At 46.7% G+C, this 18,151-nt stretch overlaps 1 protein-coding gene across 4 annotated transcripts in view; it reads right to left on the bottom strand.

The window, feature by feature from the left end:
* LARGE1 (LARGE xylosyl- and glucuronyltransferase 1) overlaps nt 1-18,151 on the bottom strand; it is a 542,381-nt gene that overhangs the window by 397,335 nt on the left and 126,895 nt on the right. For 3 of the 4 annotated variants that reach the window (XM_043562453.1, XM_043562452.1, XM_043562454.1), the window contains exon 2: nt 1,617-1,804. In XM_043562453.1, coding sequence (XP_043418388.1) covers nt 1,617-1,722 — 106 coding nt within the window. In that variant the 5' untranslated portion in view covers nt 1,723-1,804. Of the gene's footprint in view, nt 1-1,616; nt 1,805-18,151 lie in introns of those variants that run through there. The other variant, XM_043562456.1, reaches the window with a different exon arrangement.

Consider the following 18,151-nt stretch of genomic DNA (forward strand, 5'->3'; position numbering starts at 1 on the left):
TCTAATACCTCGCTGGAGCCCCCATCTACAACATGGTATTGTAGTTACGAAGCTCAGATCTCGAGTCCAATAACACAGGCCTATCCTGATGGGCTTTGGGGTCTTGGACAGATCACTGAAGGATTTCTGTCTCGCCCTCCTCTTGTATACCTACTACATGGGATTACTGGGGAGAGCAAGACAATGCATGCAAAGCCCCTGCAACGATAACTGGCCCTCAGAAATGTCTGAAACACTGGCATGCTCATTATCGTTAATATCGTTACACCATTAGTATCATCACTAGTCCCGTTATATTGGCAGGGTCAAGGTTTTCACGTGCTAACCCTGGACCGGCACTGGGTGCTCTCAGCCTTCTTTTACAAGGGCTTTTCCATCATCCCTGGCCCAATGCTTCCTTCTGTCTCTTCTAGGATCCACATCAACTCACCTTTCTCCCTCTGGTCTCTTTGCCAAAACTTAATCATCCACTGCCATGGCATAATTTACTCCATGTAGCTGCTCATATGGAAACTCCTCGACTCCAGGGATGTATAGGGCAGGACATACGGGCCCTTTCCTGCTCTACAGGCACACAGCCACCCCAATCACACTCAGTCGAGCTAACTCAGGGCAAATCTCACAAAGTCCACAACTCCTAATTAAAAGGTAGCCTTGAGCTGTCAAAAAAATTATGCATAAAGGAAATGTTTAAAAACACAGTAGTGACTTCCTTGAGACAGATTTTCATCGGAGATTTTTTTGAACTCACTTATGGGCGTAAATAAAAAGAAAGTGTCCTCCTCGATGATGCTCCCATCCCTTCCCTCCCTGAAGCTTAGAAAACCACCTTTGATACGCGAAACACTGCGCCGCATTTGAAATTGCTGGCTGGGAGAATGGCCAGGCTTGTCTTCTCCACTGATTGCTGAGAAGCGACGAGGATCGGCGTTTGTTTTGATTGGCTTGGGGAGGGCCGCTCCTCTGCTTGCACGCCTCCATCCAGCCAGTGTGACCATCATCTTTCACACCCAGCCAGGCCTGACACCCCAACCGCTGCCTCCCGCGGCACCCTGGGCTCCATGCACGGCAGTCCTGTGCTCACCTGTCATCCCCCCCGCTCCCCCCCACCGCATTGTGAATGTCCAGATCTGTGATTGCTGCATTCCCAGCACCTGGTTCGGTGCAGATGTTCAACAACAGCAGCAGCAGCAGCAGCAGCAAGAGTCACAACAAAATGTGAAATGTGTGAGTGAGTGAGTGAATGAATGAATGAATGAATGGAAGAATGAATGAAAACAGCTGGCTCCATGCACTTGAGAAATCTCTCCAGGGCCCAAACCTTTCGCCCGCTATTGACACAGCGACCGACCTGCAGAGCTGGTAGCTGACATTTGTGTAACCTCCACCATCCACTGCACCCAGGTGCACCTTACTTCGTTTCTGTTTCTCTGTGTTCCTCCTCACGACAGACTCCCTCCAACACCCGTGTAAGCCCCGCGCAAGTCTCTGCCCGAGCACCAACGTTCTCCTGCTCCACACGGTGACCCGGAGGGGGCTTCCGAGGACCCTGGGATGGCCAGTGTCCTTTTTCTTCCCTCTCCATCCCTCTCCCTGTGAGGAAGCCTCCTTCTTACCTTCAAAGCTCCCGGCAAAGAGGTAAAGCCAGGTGATGGCTGGGATGCAGAGAACAGTCAGCGAGGCAGCCAGGAATTTCCGTCTCCCTCTGCAGATTCCCAGCATCCTCTCCGAAGTGACAACCCCTAATCCCAGCGCCGATTCTCTGCCCGGAGCACGGGGTCCTCGGCCTCCCTCATAATACTTTCTGAAAGGAAGAGCAGAGAGGAAGGGCTGAGTTCTTAGCACTGTAAATGGATGCAGATTGCAGAGGAGAAATACCCTGTAGGTCGTGAAGGTATCGGACTCGTCCACAATCTCCTGCTAACCTTCTATTCTGAGACACAGTGCTGCAGTCTTGCAGTCTATCAGAACAGAGACAGCTCTTTAAAAAGTAAATGAATAAAGGATGATAAAAAGTATGAGATCTCAAGGGACACCTGGGTGGCTCAGTCGGTTGAGCGTCCGACTCTTGATTTCGGCTCAGGTCATGATCCCAGGGTTGTGGGATCGAGCCCCACGTCGGGCTTAGCATTGAGCATGGAGCTTGCTTAAGATTCTCTTTCTCCCACTGCCCCTCCCCAGCTTATGTTCTCTCTCTTTCTATAAGAAAAAACAAAAACAAAAAACCCTATGAGATCTCTCCCTTCTGCCTCTCTCTCTCATGTGCACACACACACACACAGGCATGTATTCTATAGTGTAGGTTAGTTTGCAGCAAGAATGTGACAGACTGAGATGTGCACAGAGCTCTGTGGAAAGACAAATGAAGTTGCTGACTGATGCAGGTGTGGCCAAGATGGCAGAACCGTTCCCGAGTTCCAGAGGAAGGCACTGGAGGCTGACTGATGGCACACTCAGAGGAGACGAGACTGCACTGGCCACATCATCATCTGCAGGGGACTACAACTGGATCACAGTTGATAACCCACAAACACTCACCAGGGACTATCTTAATAGCTCCCGCCTTTAATACAGAAGAAGATATCCAGAAAAGCATGGAAACAATTAAAATGTGCAGAAAATGGAGAGGAACACAGATAACCTACAACTCATCTGCAGAGAGCCAGTCCCAAGGTCACGCAGAAGACTGGCTGAGACATGTTCAAAGAGGGAGGAGGGTCAATTCTCATGGAGCAGGGGCCCATGATCCTTCACCTGGGTATCTGACCACAGGTCATATGCCTTACAAAGGAATTTAAAACCCGACAGACCATGCAATCTCTTCACCTATATCCTAATGTGGATGTCACACTGGCTGCAGGTGGAATGTGGGATCCACATGTTAGGAGCCTCCCAAACAGGGCAGAAGCTACTATTGCAGGTACCTATACAAGGCTTCCCATCCCCAAAGAACACTGTCCATGAAAGAGCTGGCTTTGCTGTCCCCTCGGGTAGTCCCACAAATGTCCTTCCCTCTGCCAGAACCCCTAAGCCCCACGTGTCTATGGTCTGGTTGAACTGTCTCCCCTCCCCCCCAGCCTTGGCGTTTTCGGGAGACAGACACCCTGTCCGCTTGTCTTACATTGGCCTAAGACTTAGCATACTGCCTGTCACCTGCTGGCTGGCTGATAACTGTCTGCTGAACGTACAAATGGAATCAGAGTCTAACCAAAAAAAAGCCTTTCGGAGCTTTAGGAATTTGGGTTCAGCAAGTTGCCTGCAATAAACACCTAATGGAGACAATCTCAACTGTCAGTGCCAGGCTGTCTTCTGCAACCACTCTGACGCCGTTTTCTAAATGGCCCTCCCTCGAAACACATGAAAGACCACAAGGCTGGAGGGTGTGGCCTAGAAAGTAAAACCAAAAAAGCAAAACCCCTTTCAACAAAGAATGTTGATTTGAGAAAAGGTTCCCCCAGCCCCCTCCACTACCATAGAAAGTTTTTCATTCTGAAGCATGGGCAACAAACCCTCCACACCAACTGTGAGTCACTAAGCATAAGGATCTCCCAGATGCTGGGGGATCTCTCAGGAAGAACATACTGGGGACAGGAGGCTATGCAGTGACACTGATGTGGCTTCAAATCCAGTTCCACACTCAACTAGCTGCAACACTGCCGAACTCCCCGTCTCCGGGTAAGTTCCGTGTTGTCCATCTACAATGAAGCGATGCCCTCTCTGCCAGAGAGTCTTAAATGAGAGATTCCTTGAAGAAGGGCCCAGAAAGGACTGATGGAGCATGAGGCAAGGTGAGCCCCACCTCTTCCTGAGAGCAGAAGGGCAGAAGTATCATGTTTTTCTCACTCCCCATTCCCACAGGGCTTGGGAGAAAAGAGCCCAACAAATAAGTACGGGCTGACATTGAAATCACCCATTTGCACTTGACAATCGGACCCACTGGATTCTCCTTCAGGAAGACACCACATTAAAACTGCCTCTTTTGGTGTTTGGTTGTTTGTTTGGTTTTTGGGTTGTTGGTTTTGTTTGGTTTTTTTTGGTTTTTTGTTGTTGTTGTTTTTGTTGTTTCTTTTGCAGTTCACTTTTTTTTTAATGTTTATTTTTGAAAGAGAGAGAGAGAATACACACACACACACACACACACACACACACACACACGTTGGGGAGGGGCAGAGTGAGAGCGAGACACAGAATCCAAAGCAGGCTCCAGCTCTGAGCTGTCAGCACAGAGCCCTACACCGGGCTTGAACTCACAAACTAGGAGATCATGACCTGATCTGAACTCGGATGCTTAACCCACTGAGCCACCCAGGCGCTCCTGCAATTCACTTATAATAATAATAGTAAAGACAACTAGCAATAAGCAGCATGTATTATGTCTCAGGCTCTTTTAATTCTCCAAAATAACCTATGAGGTAGAAACTATTTTTCATCCCCATTTAGTGGATGAGAAAACTAAGGCCTAGAAAGGTTGATGAACGGGCCAAAGGTTACATGCCCCTACGGCCGAGAGACCTTGGGCTCTGCTCTCCCCAAGTAACTGATTCCAACAACCTTTGCCAGGGGTCCTTTCCCTTCTGATCTAACCTAAATCTTTCATGTTGAATCTTAGGATTACTTTCCTCCCCGGGTTAAATACATCACCACCGTTTGTTCCCTCTCAAAACAAAACAAAACAAACAAAAAAAGTACAACAGACAGAGCAAAAACTGGAAAGCAATAGATGAATTTGGACTTGAGGGGTAAGTAGTACGAATATATATGGAGCTGAACGCAAGTGGCATTAATATTTAAAAACCTCTTTAGAACACTTCCTTTCCTCCTTTCTTCGCTCCATCTGCAAAAGTTAATTTCAACTGGCACAATTTGTCCTAAGTTTTGAAACACAGTCCAGGGTGGTTTGCATTTTATGATAACACTGGCATCTTGAAATTAAACCCAGCAGGTAAAAAAAAATATTCCTTCATGGATTTGACTTTTAAATGATACCTCTGTGCACTAAAAACACAATTTAAAGAAAAATCTCAGTTTATATCAGGAGTTACTCCAGGAAGTCAATATAGTGAAGGAACACAAGAAAGAAGGAAGGGCTGGAAATCACCTCCCATACGTGTGCAAATGTTGATGGATTGATTAACTGGGGAAACCAGTCTGGAACCGGTTCTTGCCTGGTCTGAGGGAGACAGACTCCAGGGTGAATAGGCAGGGCAAAGAGTCAACTCTAAAATGCCCATGGCTCCATCTGTTGGGATGAGCCCTGGGTGTTGGATGGAAACCAATCTGACAATAAATTTCATATTTAAAAAATAAATAAAATAAAATAAAATAAAATAAAATAAAATACCTCAAAACCCATCATCCAATTCCTTGGCCAAGCTGGTCAATTCCTGCTCCTAAACTTCTGCTACTCTATCTGTCTTCTCCCATCTGTTTTAACCAATGAGAGTCACATTTATGCAGAACACTGTATGAGCCAGAAAAATTATCGTGCTCTATTAAAGCCACAAAAGCAGTACTCACAGCTGAACATAAATGTGATTACAAGTATCTTTCAGTCCAACAAAACATGTATAAATACCGATATAACTATACATATGAACAGTATAAAAGTTAAAGGTTATCTCTGGGTATAGGATACGGATCATTTCAATATATCTGAATACAGATTTCTCCCAAAAAACCTTGACAAAGAATATGTGTTGCTTTTATAACTGAAAAATATTTTAAAATTTGAATCACCACGTCTTCTTGTTATATTGCATGTGATTCAAAATACCTCAGGGCAGACAGTGAAAAATACATGTGTTACTTTTACTTTCCATGACAGGTTCAGTAAGTTAAGATCTGCAGGATCCTAATTAGGAATACATCTTCTGGGGGTGGCTGGCTACCATTTGAAAGACTCCAATCAGAAGCCCACCTTCCAAATGCTGAGCTGAGCTGATCAACACCAGACAGTTGTCATCCCCTTCCCCTCCCCCTCCTTCTCTTTTTAAGTAGGGTCCAGGCCCAACTTGGGGCTTGAACTCACAACCCCGAGATCAAGAGCCCCATGCTCCACTGAGAGCCAGCCAGGCATCCCTGGAGGTTCTCTTTTAAAAAAAAAATTTTTTTTTAACGTTTATTTATTTTTTGAGAGACAGAGAGACAGAGTGAGTGGGGCAGGGTCAGAGAGAGAGGGAGACACAGAATCCAAAGCAGGCTCCAGGCTCTGGGCGGTCAGCACAGAGCCTGACACGGGGCTCCAACTCACAGACCATGAAATCATGACCTGAGCTGAAGTCGGATGCTTAATCGACTGAGCCACCCAGGCACTCTTGGAGATTCTCTTTTAATTAGCATCAATAGAAATGAATTTTCATGGGTGTTCAAGACATGTGAATTGTCTAGAAATTCTGCACATGAAGAGTGAATAAAAATCTAAGTAACTTCCAAAGGAAACAAACAAACAAAAGTCTAAGGAACCCAATGACTAAAACCCTTCAGAATTATTAGGAGCCCCAACTGATCCTACAGGCATGTAACAGATTTGTTACATGTTATATTCTATGTTGTTACAGGTTATATGTTATTTGTTACAATTACCAATTGTAACTATAAGATAGGGTGAATCCTGTCAGTCCCATATTGTCATTGAAAGAGCAGACCTAGACCGACAGACTCCATTTTGTTCTGTGTCCTCCATCTTGAGTGACTATGTCCCCGACATGGCCCCCTTTCCGGAAAAACCACAGAAAGAAATTCCAGCTCAAACCTCAGACCACGCCTCCTCTCCTTGAGTAACTTCCTGCTCACCTGTTCAAACTTCCCATTCAAACCATGCCCAGCAACCTGCGCAACAGGACTCTGACCCTTCCCCAGCCAATCAGCTAAGGCCTCGACCATCACCCACCCCCCCAACTGCCCCTAACTCCCTATAAAACCTTTGTGCTTTTGAAACTCGCTCTCCCCTCCCCCCCCCCCCCCCCCCCCCCCGCATCTCACCGCTGTGTCGGTGCAGGTAGGGGATTGAGCTCGAGCTAGCTCGAATAAAGGCTCTTTGCTTTTGCCCCCGACTCGGCTCCCTGGTGGTCTTTGGGGATCACGAATTCTGGGCATAACAGTCATCCCAATCTCAAGTGAACCTTTCTTGCAAGAGGCTGTCCCAGTTCCTAAGAGGGCACAGGGCTGGCCCTCACTGAGCTTATAATACAGGTCCTACAGCAGACAGACCCTCCACCGATGTTGGCTTTGTTGTGTCATTATTTGTACTATTGCTAGTGTTATATCCACACCTCACACCTTTGCCCAAGCTTCTCACACACAGCCCGACTGTCCTGCCGTGTCTTCCCTCCTCTGTTGGACCTCAGGAGAAATTTCAAGTCCTGGCTGCTTCAGTGAAACATCTCTGGCAAGTCCAGACCTGGAGATGTTCCCTCCCTTTGTTCCAAACTCCAAAGGCCATCGGGAGCACCATCCAGATCACTGTCATTGTCTTTTTTTTTTAACTATTTTTAAAATATAATTTATTGTCAAGTTAGCTAACATACAGTGTATACAGTATGCTCTTGGCTTCTCCAGTAGATTCCCATGATTCGTTGCTTACATACAACACCAGTGCTAGTCCCAACAAGTGCCCTCCTTCAATGCCCATCATCCACTGTCATTGTCTTCTAATCATCTCCTGTCTCTAATCTCTCTTCATCAGACTAAAACCCTGAAAGGGCAAAGGATCCTGGCCCTCTAGTGTCTTTTTAAGCCTCTGCCAGAGACCAGGAGCTAAAACATTGGTTTATACTTAGCCATCTCCATCCAAAGTGTAGCCCCTAAATCAGCAGCAGCAGTGGGGGGCTCATATCTTGCGAGAAAGGAAGACTGCCAGGCCCCACCCCAGCTCCATGGATCAAAATCTGCATTTTAACAAGAGCCCAGGTGATGCGGGTGCACTCTACTACCAAAGCACTGAGTAAACAACTGGTTATTGATAAATAAAGCTGGCCTCCCTCCACTCCTACTGACCCCCTCCTTCACCTTACCCCTGCAGGGACTGGCCAGTATACTAGGGAGAACCACCACATCCTGGACTCTGTTGATGGCAGATTTATTACAACAGTTCTCTGATAGATGGAAAGAGAGTTTCTAGAAGGAAAAGTGCTTTTTTTCTAATCGAACAGAAGCATCTTATGGACTAGAGGTTGCTCTGATGACCCATCCTGACTTCCCATCAAAAACACTTCTTCCATATTTGAATGACTGAAAAGCACCAACACCACCCACAGAGGCTGCATTATATCCATCTTTCAGAGACCAAGAGAGGCTAAGGACACTGATTTAGTTGGAAACCCTGGGACTCAAATTCCAGTGCTTCCTGAAAAACAAAAACAAAACAAAACAAAACAAAACAAAACAAAACAAAACACCCCAGAAAATCAGTTCTATGCTACAGGACACACAACTGATGCCTCAAGGGCAGATACTTTGTCTGTTTTGGCCACAGCTGTTTTCTTTGTTGCTAGCACAGTATCTAGCATATAGGAGGAGATCAATAAACATTGAATGGATCGATGACTGAGTATTTCAGTCACAGCCGGCAGACTCCTGGATATTCACGACCATACAAACTACTCCTGGGACACAAGGGCCAGCCCACACCTTCCTCCCAAGCCCAACTGTAGAATCCTGTGGAACTTCCGCTATGTGATCAGCAAACTCCTCTTTATCCTCAGCTTCACCTGGCTTCATTCCAGCTCTGCTCTTGTGTGAAAGGACAGCTGTCCCCCGATCTCTGCCTTCCCCAAAGGAGAACCCTTTCCCCTACTCTCTCAAGCAAGTACGAAATGGCTAGAAGGCGGGCCTCTGTCCTCCAGGCTTCCGGCTGCCTGCCAACTCTTACTGGTTCTCCCTCTCCTGAAGCCCCCATTCGTCTTTGGCTCAGCATCGTTCTCTCTGTCCTTGTCACTGTCATCTGGAAGCTCCCGGTTACTCTTCTCATTGTCTGAAGACCTCAGCGTCCAACACACGTCCTTCTGCCTCTCCACCTCAGTTCCATGATGGGAATGGTCGGTTCACAACATCTGCCACTTCATGTGGACCAAATTTATGTTCTAGCTCTTGGTGTCACCAAAACCAGCACAGTCCCCAAAAATCTCAAATGTCAACATCAACCTCCCCCCCATCCAGCCCCCTGCTAGCCTTCCCAGGCTGCCATTGCCCAAATTCTTCACTGTCATCATGAACCCCAGTCCACCGGCTTTCTTCATTACTGTCCATCCAGGTCTAGATTTTCTTTCTATTCTCTCTCATTCAGCTTAGATGCCATGGCTCATTATTATAACCTCCCTCTGCAAGCATGCATGCCTCCCTTAGCCCTCCTTCTTTCCAATTATACTGGCCTGGAAAAATCCAGTCATTCAGATGAGCACAACCGCACTTGTTTACCACGGCTCTACTTGGGAAGCCAAATGTTGGGGTAGGAAACCGCACTATCAGGCAGGCAGATTTGTTCCATTTAATCATGTCTGATTTCAAATGGTCAGTCAACTACTAAGAGGTGCTATTACCTTTCTCTGGTAAACTCACTGTGCTATTATCTGAGATGTTTATTTCATACATTCCTTTTCTCCTGTAGCCTTCTCTTCTCCAGATGGCAAATTCCAGGAATGTTCCAGGAGGCAGTGTGGGACCCATCTTGTTTTCTCTCCCCAGGTGAGATCTCCCATTCCAATGACTTGGGAGACGGTCTCCGGGCTGATGTCTCCCACTTTTGTACCTCCAGCTCTGGCCTCTCCTCTGACCTCCAGACTCACATGTACAATGATTTTCCCTACCACGTGTGCCTCAATCCCAATCTCCCCCTTCTCCACCCCCTCTTCTCCAGAGCTTTCCGCTGCCTTAAAGAGAACCATCGTCTACATCAATGCTCAAGCCAGATACCTGGGTACCAGTTACCAAGTACCTCAATTCCTTACTCACTCCTCATATCTTGTCAAATCTGGCCATCCTCAAACCCTGCCATTTTTTCCTCTGAAACATTTATTCTGTCCTTTGACCCACCCACTTCTTTCCAGTTTTACTGCCACTATATAAATCCAAGCCGCCATCATCTCACGCGTGTGCCCAGTATGATAGCCTCCTAACTCAGATCACACCAGAAATTATTCAACGTCTCCCCGCAGCTCTTAAAATAACGCCCTAACTCGTTGTCATGTCTGTAAGGATCTCACGGCGTGACCTCTAACTGTCCCTACGTCCTCCTCTCTGGCCAGCATCCCTTCAATTCTGCTTGCCTCCAGCCACACCGGCCCTCTCACTTCTGGAACACACCTCAGGGCCTTTGCAAGTGTCTTCCCTCTGTCTGGAATGCTTCTCGCTCTGCTCTTCGCTTGGCTAAGTCCTTGAGATTCTTGAGTGCTGTCAACTCACAGGGGTCTTCTCAGAGGGTCCCAGGCCTCAGTGACCCTCCCTCACGTCCTCCGTCCTGCTCTCTGGTTACCTCCTCCTCCTCTGCACACATCAAACTTTGGAATGATACAATCATCTGATGGATTACTTATGTAATGGCTGCCTCACTCACTACATTTCAGTCTCCACTTGGGCAAAAACCAGGATGGCACCTAGGCACACAGGAGGCAGCCCTTAAATGGATGAACGAGCGAGTGAATGAACATGCCGGACAGCCTTGGCCATCAGGCAGGCACCTGGCAGCCTTCTCTAAACAAAAGCTTGCCATCTTGCTGCCGGACTCCACAACATCTATAATAGGAGAAACAGAAGCCACACAGCACCTCAGGTAGGTCCCCACAGTTGCAGTGAACCCTGCAGAGACCATTTGGTACATTTGAGGTCACCTGCAAAGTTCACTTTGGCAACTCTCTTTCCTTTCTCTGCTCCACGAGGAGGAACACACAAAGGGGGTTTGACCTCTCCCCCCTGAGTCTAAGGCATAGCTCCTGGAGGCCCACCCTACAGATGCTTCCTCCCTCCCTCCCTTCTCTGCACATCAGGGCCCAAGGCATCTCCCTCCTGTAGATGATCCTTGGGCTTGTCAAACTGACACTCCCAATTCCTTTTTTCATTTGGAGAATGGCGTTTGGCCTCGGAGGCACTGTTTAAAAATTAATCACGTGAACTACAGGAGTAAAAGCCACATGCAATATGCTTGGGAACAAACATTGAAAACTTGGGAGTTCGCCGTGTTTCAAAGGACTCTAAGGGCCCACTGTCGCCAGCTTTGTTCGTCTTGATCCCCCTGTGAAGTCAAATCCTCTTGCTGCAAGGAAACATATCCCTTCGCTCTCAGAACCACGATGATGTGTCAGATCAAGGGTGGAGGGCCTCACCAGGGTCTCTGATCTGGTCTTCAACCACCCATGTCACACACCTTTGCAGTTAGGACATGCTGCCTGCAGCCTGAGAGTTTTGCCGTCTTGTCTCCACTATGTTCACAGCAAGCTCCGAGGCATGGTCTGCATTCTATGTGGGCCTCACAGCATTTACAGAGGATGGGGAGTCAGGACTTGGGCTCAAGCATCAGCTCTGCATGTTGGCTGTTCAGGATCTTGACAGGTCATTCAACATCCCAGGGGCCCCCATCCTTTTTCGTGAAAGCCCGTGGCAGTACTGTGCACTAATAGCTGTTGGAAGCATTGAGAGAGATCAAAAGAATATCCAAAATATGATTACAGCAATGTGAGAGGCTAGAGTAGTATTAGTAACATTAAAATGAATCAGTTGGATTTCAGCTGCTTGACCAATCAAATTCTAAGAACTTGCTGTCACACCTACAAAGTTGTTAGAGGGGCGTCTTCATCCGTTTGGGCTGCTTGGGTAAATACCATAGACTGGACGGCTTAAACAACAAACATTTATTTCTCACCATTCTGGAGGGTAGGAAGTCCAAGACCTAGGCTCTGGCAGATTCAGGGTCTGGGAGAGCCTCCTTCCTAGTTTGTAGACAGTCATCTTGTTCTTGTGTCTACACACGGTGGGCTTTCCAGGTCCCTTTTATAAAGGCACTAGTCCCACTCACACGGGCTCTGCCCTCATATTCTAATCATCTCCCAAAGACCCAGCCCCCTAAGACCATGGCACTGGTGGTTAGGATTCAACAGGCAGATCTTAGGGGACACAAACATTCAGTCGTAACTAAGGTGGGGAGGGAGCTAACAAATATGGGTGTGCCCTCGTCCTGCCTCAAGGCGGTGTATAATACTGTACTGTAAAGGGAGTAGTATTCAAAAGGAAAAAACATCCTAACGTCTGCAGGGGAAAAAAAAAAAAACTGCGCTGAACACATTATTCAATAAATGGCTACTCTTTTAAAGGGGCCATTTCTGTACTTTACAATTAAACGGACTGCTCCGTGAAGCAGATTATAGCTCAAAACTCAGTGCCAGGAAATGATTCTCTTTTGAACTAAACCAATATGCTTTCTTGGACAAGACAATAGCTCCTCTTACAAAACTCATCTTGTTTTCCAGAGCCACCTTTAAAAAGGTAAAAAGAAATAAGGGAAGTTAATTTTAAGAATACATTTAACTTAAGCTAGCATGTCTAAAACATTGGCATTGTAACACGTCACCAACATAAAATATTATTGAGATATTTTATACTCTTTTTCTCTCATCCTAAGTCTTCAAACTCCAGAGCTCACCTAACAGGAACAGCACCGCTCAATTGAACTAGCCACATTTCAGTGCCCCAAAGCCACAGTGCTGGACGGTACAGGAAAGTGTCTTCTGAGCCTTCTTGACATCCTGTTTCAGGAGGCAAGTGTGGCTGCAGGCCTGAGACGGAGCTGGAGCAGAGAACACACGAGGCTCTGCAATAACACAGGCTGGATCGATGGCAGCCCGAGTGGGTGGCAGTGGGACCCTAGAGGGACTGGAGGTCACCAGACGTGGGAGTGTGAAGACGTTGTCTTCAAGAAGGAAGACAACAGGGCCGCCTGGGTAGCTCAGTCGGTTAAGCGTCCGACTTCAGCTCAGGTCATGATCTCGCAGTCCGTGAGTTCGAGCCCCACGTCGGGCTCTGTGCTGACAGCTCAGAGCCTGGAGCCTGCTTCGGATTCTGTGTCCCCCTCTCTCTCTGCCCCTCCCCTGTTCATGCGCTGTCTCTCTCTGTCTCAAAAATAAATAAACATTAAAAAAAAATTTTTTTTTAAAGAAGGAAGACAACATTTATCGGGCAATGAGTGCCAAGCACCATACTGATGCTTCCACACGGTCTTAGCTCACTCAGTCTTTACAACCAAGCTGTGCAACTCTACTTTCCAGATAAGGGCACCAAGACTCAAAAGGTTAGTGATTCTCATCACATAGTGGGGGGACAGGGGGGCAGCCTGGGATTAACCCCAAGGCTTCTGACTTCAAATCCAATGTGTTTTCCTCAGCATGGTATTAAAGGCCTCCACGACCTCCAGCCCACCCACGTCACACTTCCCAATGCAGAACGAGCACCCAGATGAAGGATGCTGTGTCCGTCACATTTCCCTGCCTTTCTGCCTGTTTTGACTTCTTCCTACTGGTCTACCTCCTGCTTATCTGCGTGGTGAGCCTGTAAGACGTTGGTTCTCAACTGGGGGTAACGTTGCCCCCAACCCTGGGAACATCTGGCAATGTCTGGAAACATTTTTGACAGTCAAGACTGGAGAGAATGGGGTGTTACTAGCATCTAGTGGCCCGGGAAGTACCACACATCCACTGTGGTCATCTTCCTCCAAAGTCACCACCTCCCTCGGCCCGGGGAGGTGGAGTGTGTTCATGCGCATCCCAGGGACTTTCCTTAATTTCCACCCTTTCTATCGCATCATACAACCCAGATTCTGCTTTCTAAGAGCAGAAACTCAAGTTCCATTGAGATGTTGACTGGCAGGCAGTGTGACTATCACTTCTCACACAGAGCTCTCTCTGGGGTGACACAGGTAGAGAGGCAAAAGGAAAGAAAAGAGTCGAGATGCAATCAAAAACTTCCACTTACAATATTAACCTCTTTCAACAATGCATTGCCAAACAGATCTTTAATGCAAATTGATCTTTCCCGAGGATACACGCTTTTCCTGGGGTCAGACTATAGCTCCAGGAAGGCTGATTTTTATGTTTTTCTTCTGAATGTTAAATCAGCGCTTAATCATATCCATGAGGCTACCCATTGGAGTGTTTTGGTCTTCGTTCTTTTGATTTTCACTCTGGAAAGGGATGATTTAAGCAGGCACTGCCTCCCATTTCCATTCTGCTTAAGCAAACACTCATAAGCACTTAACAAGGGCGGAGACGAAAAATGCACTCCAGTCTTCCCAACTGCTGGAGGGTGATGTGTCTAACTTGCAGAGTCTATTTTTCCTCTGGGTTTCAAGGCCTATGGAGATTTTATGTAAATATCTCTTGTGGCAAATGATAAGAAGGTAGCTATTTCTTTACCTTCTCTTGACTCTGCCACTTTCCTCCTCATTCCACTCTGCACGTGTTTACGGAGCACACACTCTATTCCAGGCACAGGGCTTGGAGCCGAGCATAAGAGAAGGGTACAACAGGGTTCCTGCCCTTGAGCAGACTTGTAAGAGGGTAGGGAACAGGAACACAAGACAGGACCAGAGAAAGTGCTCGCAGGGGAAAACATCTGGGCTGAGCCAAGGAGGATGGCACAATTCAAATGGCTGCCAAGGGAAGAAAAGTCATCCCTGGCAGAAGGAGTCCCTCAGGGAAGTTCAAGGGCATGCCTGGGACCAGGGGATGGCAGCTAACCATTCCTTCCAGAGTCAGGTAAGGAGGCTGATGGGTGGAGGGGAACGAGCCTGGGTGGCCTTGAACGCTAAATGAAGGAGAACTTGGACTTCATTCTACAGACCCTCAGGAGCTGCTGAAGACTCCTAGGCAGGACTTACACCGTCTGTGGTCAAGAAGACCAACAACTCTACGAGCAATATGAATTCTGGGTTGGGCAAAGAAGAACATACATCCCAGAGGCCAACTTACAGGCTTCTGGTGGCAGGCCCAACTGGGGGCCATCCCAATAGCCATGTCCTTGTTTGGGGGACATTTCTGTTAACATGATGCCAATTTGGTACATATATGGGTGCAATGGACTGAAGGTCTGTGTTCCCCCAAGATTCATATGTTGAAATTCTAATCCCCAATATGATGGTATGAGGAGGTAGGGCCTCTGGAAGGTAATTACATCACAAGGGTGGAGCCCATGCATGGGATTAGTGTCCTTATTAGAGGCACTCTTTCCATCATGTGAGGATGTAAGAAGTCAACTGGAAGGGTATCATCCCCAGAACCTGACCATGTCAACAGCCTGATCACAGTTACTGTGACAATTGCATTTCTATTGTTTGTAATCCAGCCATTCGGTCTGTGGTACTGTGTTCCGGAAGGCCTAGTGGACTAAGACAGTGAGGCAGCACTATGCTGAAGGATGGGGCCTCTAGACGCCCAGGATCAGTCATGGTTGGTCTCAGTGTGCTGGAGCAGTACTGTTTTCCTTTGCCAGGGAACAGTTTGGGGAGTCCTGGTCCTACACTGCAATTAAAAGTCACAGTGTCACCAAAGCCACAGCAGGGAAAGTGAAAAAAAAAAAAATTCCTCTTTTAGACAGAAACATTACTTGCCTCAGATCACAAAGACTCTATGCCTCCCAATTTCAAGATATTTGAACCATACTGTGTGATGCCTTCCAAGTGTGACATTTTGACCCTGTTCCACATTCCCCTGATTTGGGCCACATAAACATCCTTGTGACTAAAGAAGAACGATGCTTTTCTTTTTACTGGGTTAGAATTCACTTACCATAAAAATAACCATTTTAACAACACAGAATCCAGCGGCATTTACTGCATTCGTAGTGTTGTGTGCAACACTGTCTCAATCTAATTCCAAAAATTTCTCATCACTCCAAAAGATAATCTCATACCGTTAGGTGGCCACTCCCCATTTCCCCTCCCCTGGCCCCTAACAACCACCAATTTGCTTTCTGTCTCTATGGAGTCACCAATTCTGGATATTCCATATAGGTGGAACCATACAATATTCCAGCCTTCCGTACCTGGCTTCTTTCACCTTGCATAATGTTCCTGTGCTTCAACCCTGTGTTGTAGCATGTATCAGCGGGTCGTTCTTTTTCATGGCTGGATAATATTCCACTGCAGGGATAGACCACATTTGCTGATCCATTCATCGGGTGATGGATATTCAGGATGTTTCCACCTTTTAGGAGTTCTGAATTGTGCCACTATAAATGCTTGTGTATAGTATTTCCTTGAGAAGAGTGGCTTTTCTTAAGGTTATCTAAATCCCTTTGCTCTATGCACACAGGGAGGTCTATTATTATTAATGATTTTAAATTTCTAGAACCTCGCACTTGGGGAGCTCAAGCAGTAGCAGCTATTTAGCAACTACTATGCAGCTGGGTCCATGCTGGGCACTTGACATTTTCATCTCATTCAACCCTCAAGACTCCTAACATTTGTGTATCATTGGTCCACTGTGGAGAAGAGAAAACCATGGCTCAGTGCAGGTCAAATGCCACACATGTTACACGTGTAGTATGAGGTAGAACCAGGATGAGACACAGTGGGAAAGTGCCCAGCATTTTATCTGGCACAGAGCAGCTAAACAATGAATATGAATGAATGAATGAATGAATGAATGAATATCCAATTAATTCACCACACACCTAATGGCAATTTGATAATTAAAAAACAAAAGAACTGGGGAAGAGGGTAAAAAGGAAGGTACTATAGTCGATTATTTATTCTCATAACTAATTATACTTTTACGGTATGAAATGCTTGGTGGGTGGCTGTATTAGTTTCCTAGAACTGCTGGAACGAAGTTCCATAAAATGGGTAACTTGGCAGAAGTGTATCATCTCATAATTCTGAAGGCCCCATGGAAATCCAAGATGGCAGCATGAGCACTCCTGAAGTTGCCAAGGGAGGACCTGACCCAGACTAGTCTCCGAGCTACTGGCGGTCCCGGGGCTTATGGCAGCACAACCCCAGGATTCACGGGGCATTCTCCCTGTGTGTCTATCTCTGTCTAAATTTCCCTTTTTATAAGGACAACAGTCATACTTGATTAGGGCCCAACCCAATCCAGTATGACCTCATTCTACCTAACTAGATCTGCAATGACCCTATTTCCAAATAAGGACATGTTCTGAGGTACTGTGGATTAAGACACCACTAAGATAATGAATTTTGCAGAGATGTAATTCAGTCGCTAACAGTTACCTTCATCATCACGCAGAAGTCAAGAAAAGAAACCACCAAGAAGGCAGAGAGTCATGAAGAAGCACTTCAGTCCTATGGGGTCAGGGATAACCTGTCAAAGAACAGCAGGACTGACTCGAGAACACTGGAGAAGGACAGGCTGGCCTGGACCTACCACAGGTCTCAACATTCTAAATGATGTGAAAGAAAGAGCATGAGACCAAGCTTCAGGAAATCTCGTCCTGCTCAACCAGCAACTTACACTGTGACTCAACTGGACACTCACCTCCTCTGGGCCTCAGCATCCAATGATAATAAATGCAGGTTCCATAACTGATCTCTAACACCCAAAAGGCACCTGATTGTCAGTTCCAAAGTCCATCAGGAGATACAAACCCCACCTCTGCAATGGTGCAGAACTATTCACGGCTTCTAACAACCTCTTACTGCCTTCGCTCTACGTAAGAACTTTGCAGCCAATGGTCCTGCTACCTTTAAGGTTAGAGATTAAGTCTCAGGCATCCAGGCTTCTATCAAAGAAATCAAATTATTCCGACGTAGCTCACTCACACAACACATCAGACAGATGAAGCACAGAAAGTAAGCAGGCTAGTTAATAAGAGCTAGTTCATTAGTTGTGAGGCTGTCAGGAGAACCTAATCGCTGTGATAACACAAAGCTGTCCCTGTCTTCGGAGTCAAGCTAAATGCTTTCCATTTTTATCACCCAATTCATAACCGTGCTGTCTGGCTTTAAGAATCAATAGCCTGGTGGTTTTGGTATTCACTAAATTCGTCTTAGTTTGGACGTTTTTCATTTCCCGTGTCACTTGAAGAGAGCAGGATAAGGTAAATTGCTCCTCTCATGGCATTTGTTTTTCCAAATCTATAATTTTGCACTGACATGTTCCGCACACCAGTGAAGGCAAAGGGGGAAAGGAAGACTCTCTCAGAAGCCCCATCC

Source organism: Prionailurus bengalensis, chromosome B4 (assembly GCF_016509475.1).
Source record: "Prionailurus bengalensis isolate Pbe53 chromosome B4, Fcat_Pben_1.1_paternal_pri, whole genome shotgun sequence".
NCBI classification, from domain to species: domain Eukaryota; kingdom Metazoa; phylum Chordata; class Mammalia; order Carnivora; family Felidae; genus Prionailurus; species Prionailurus bengalensis.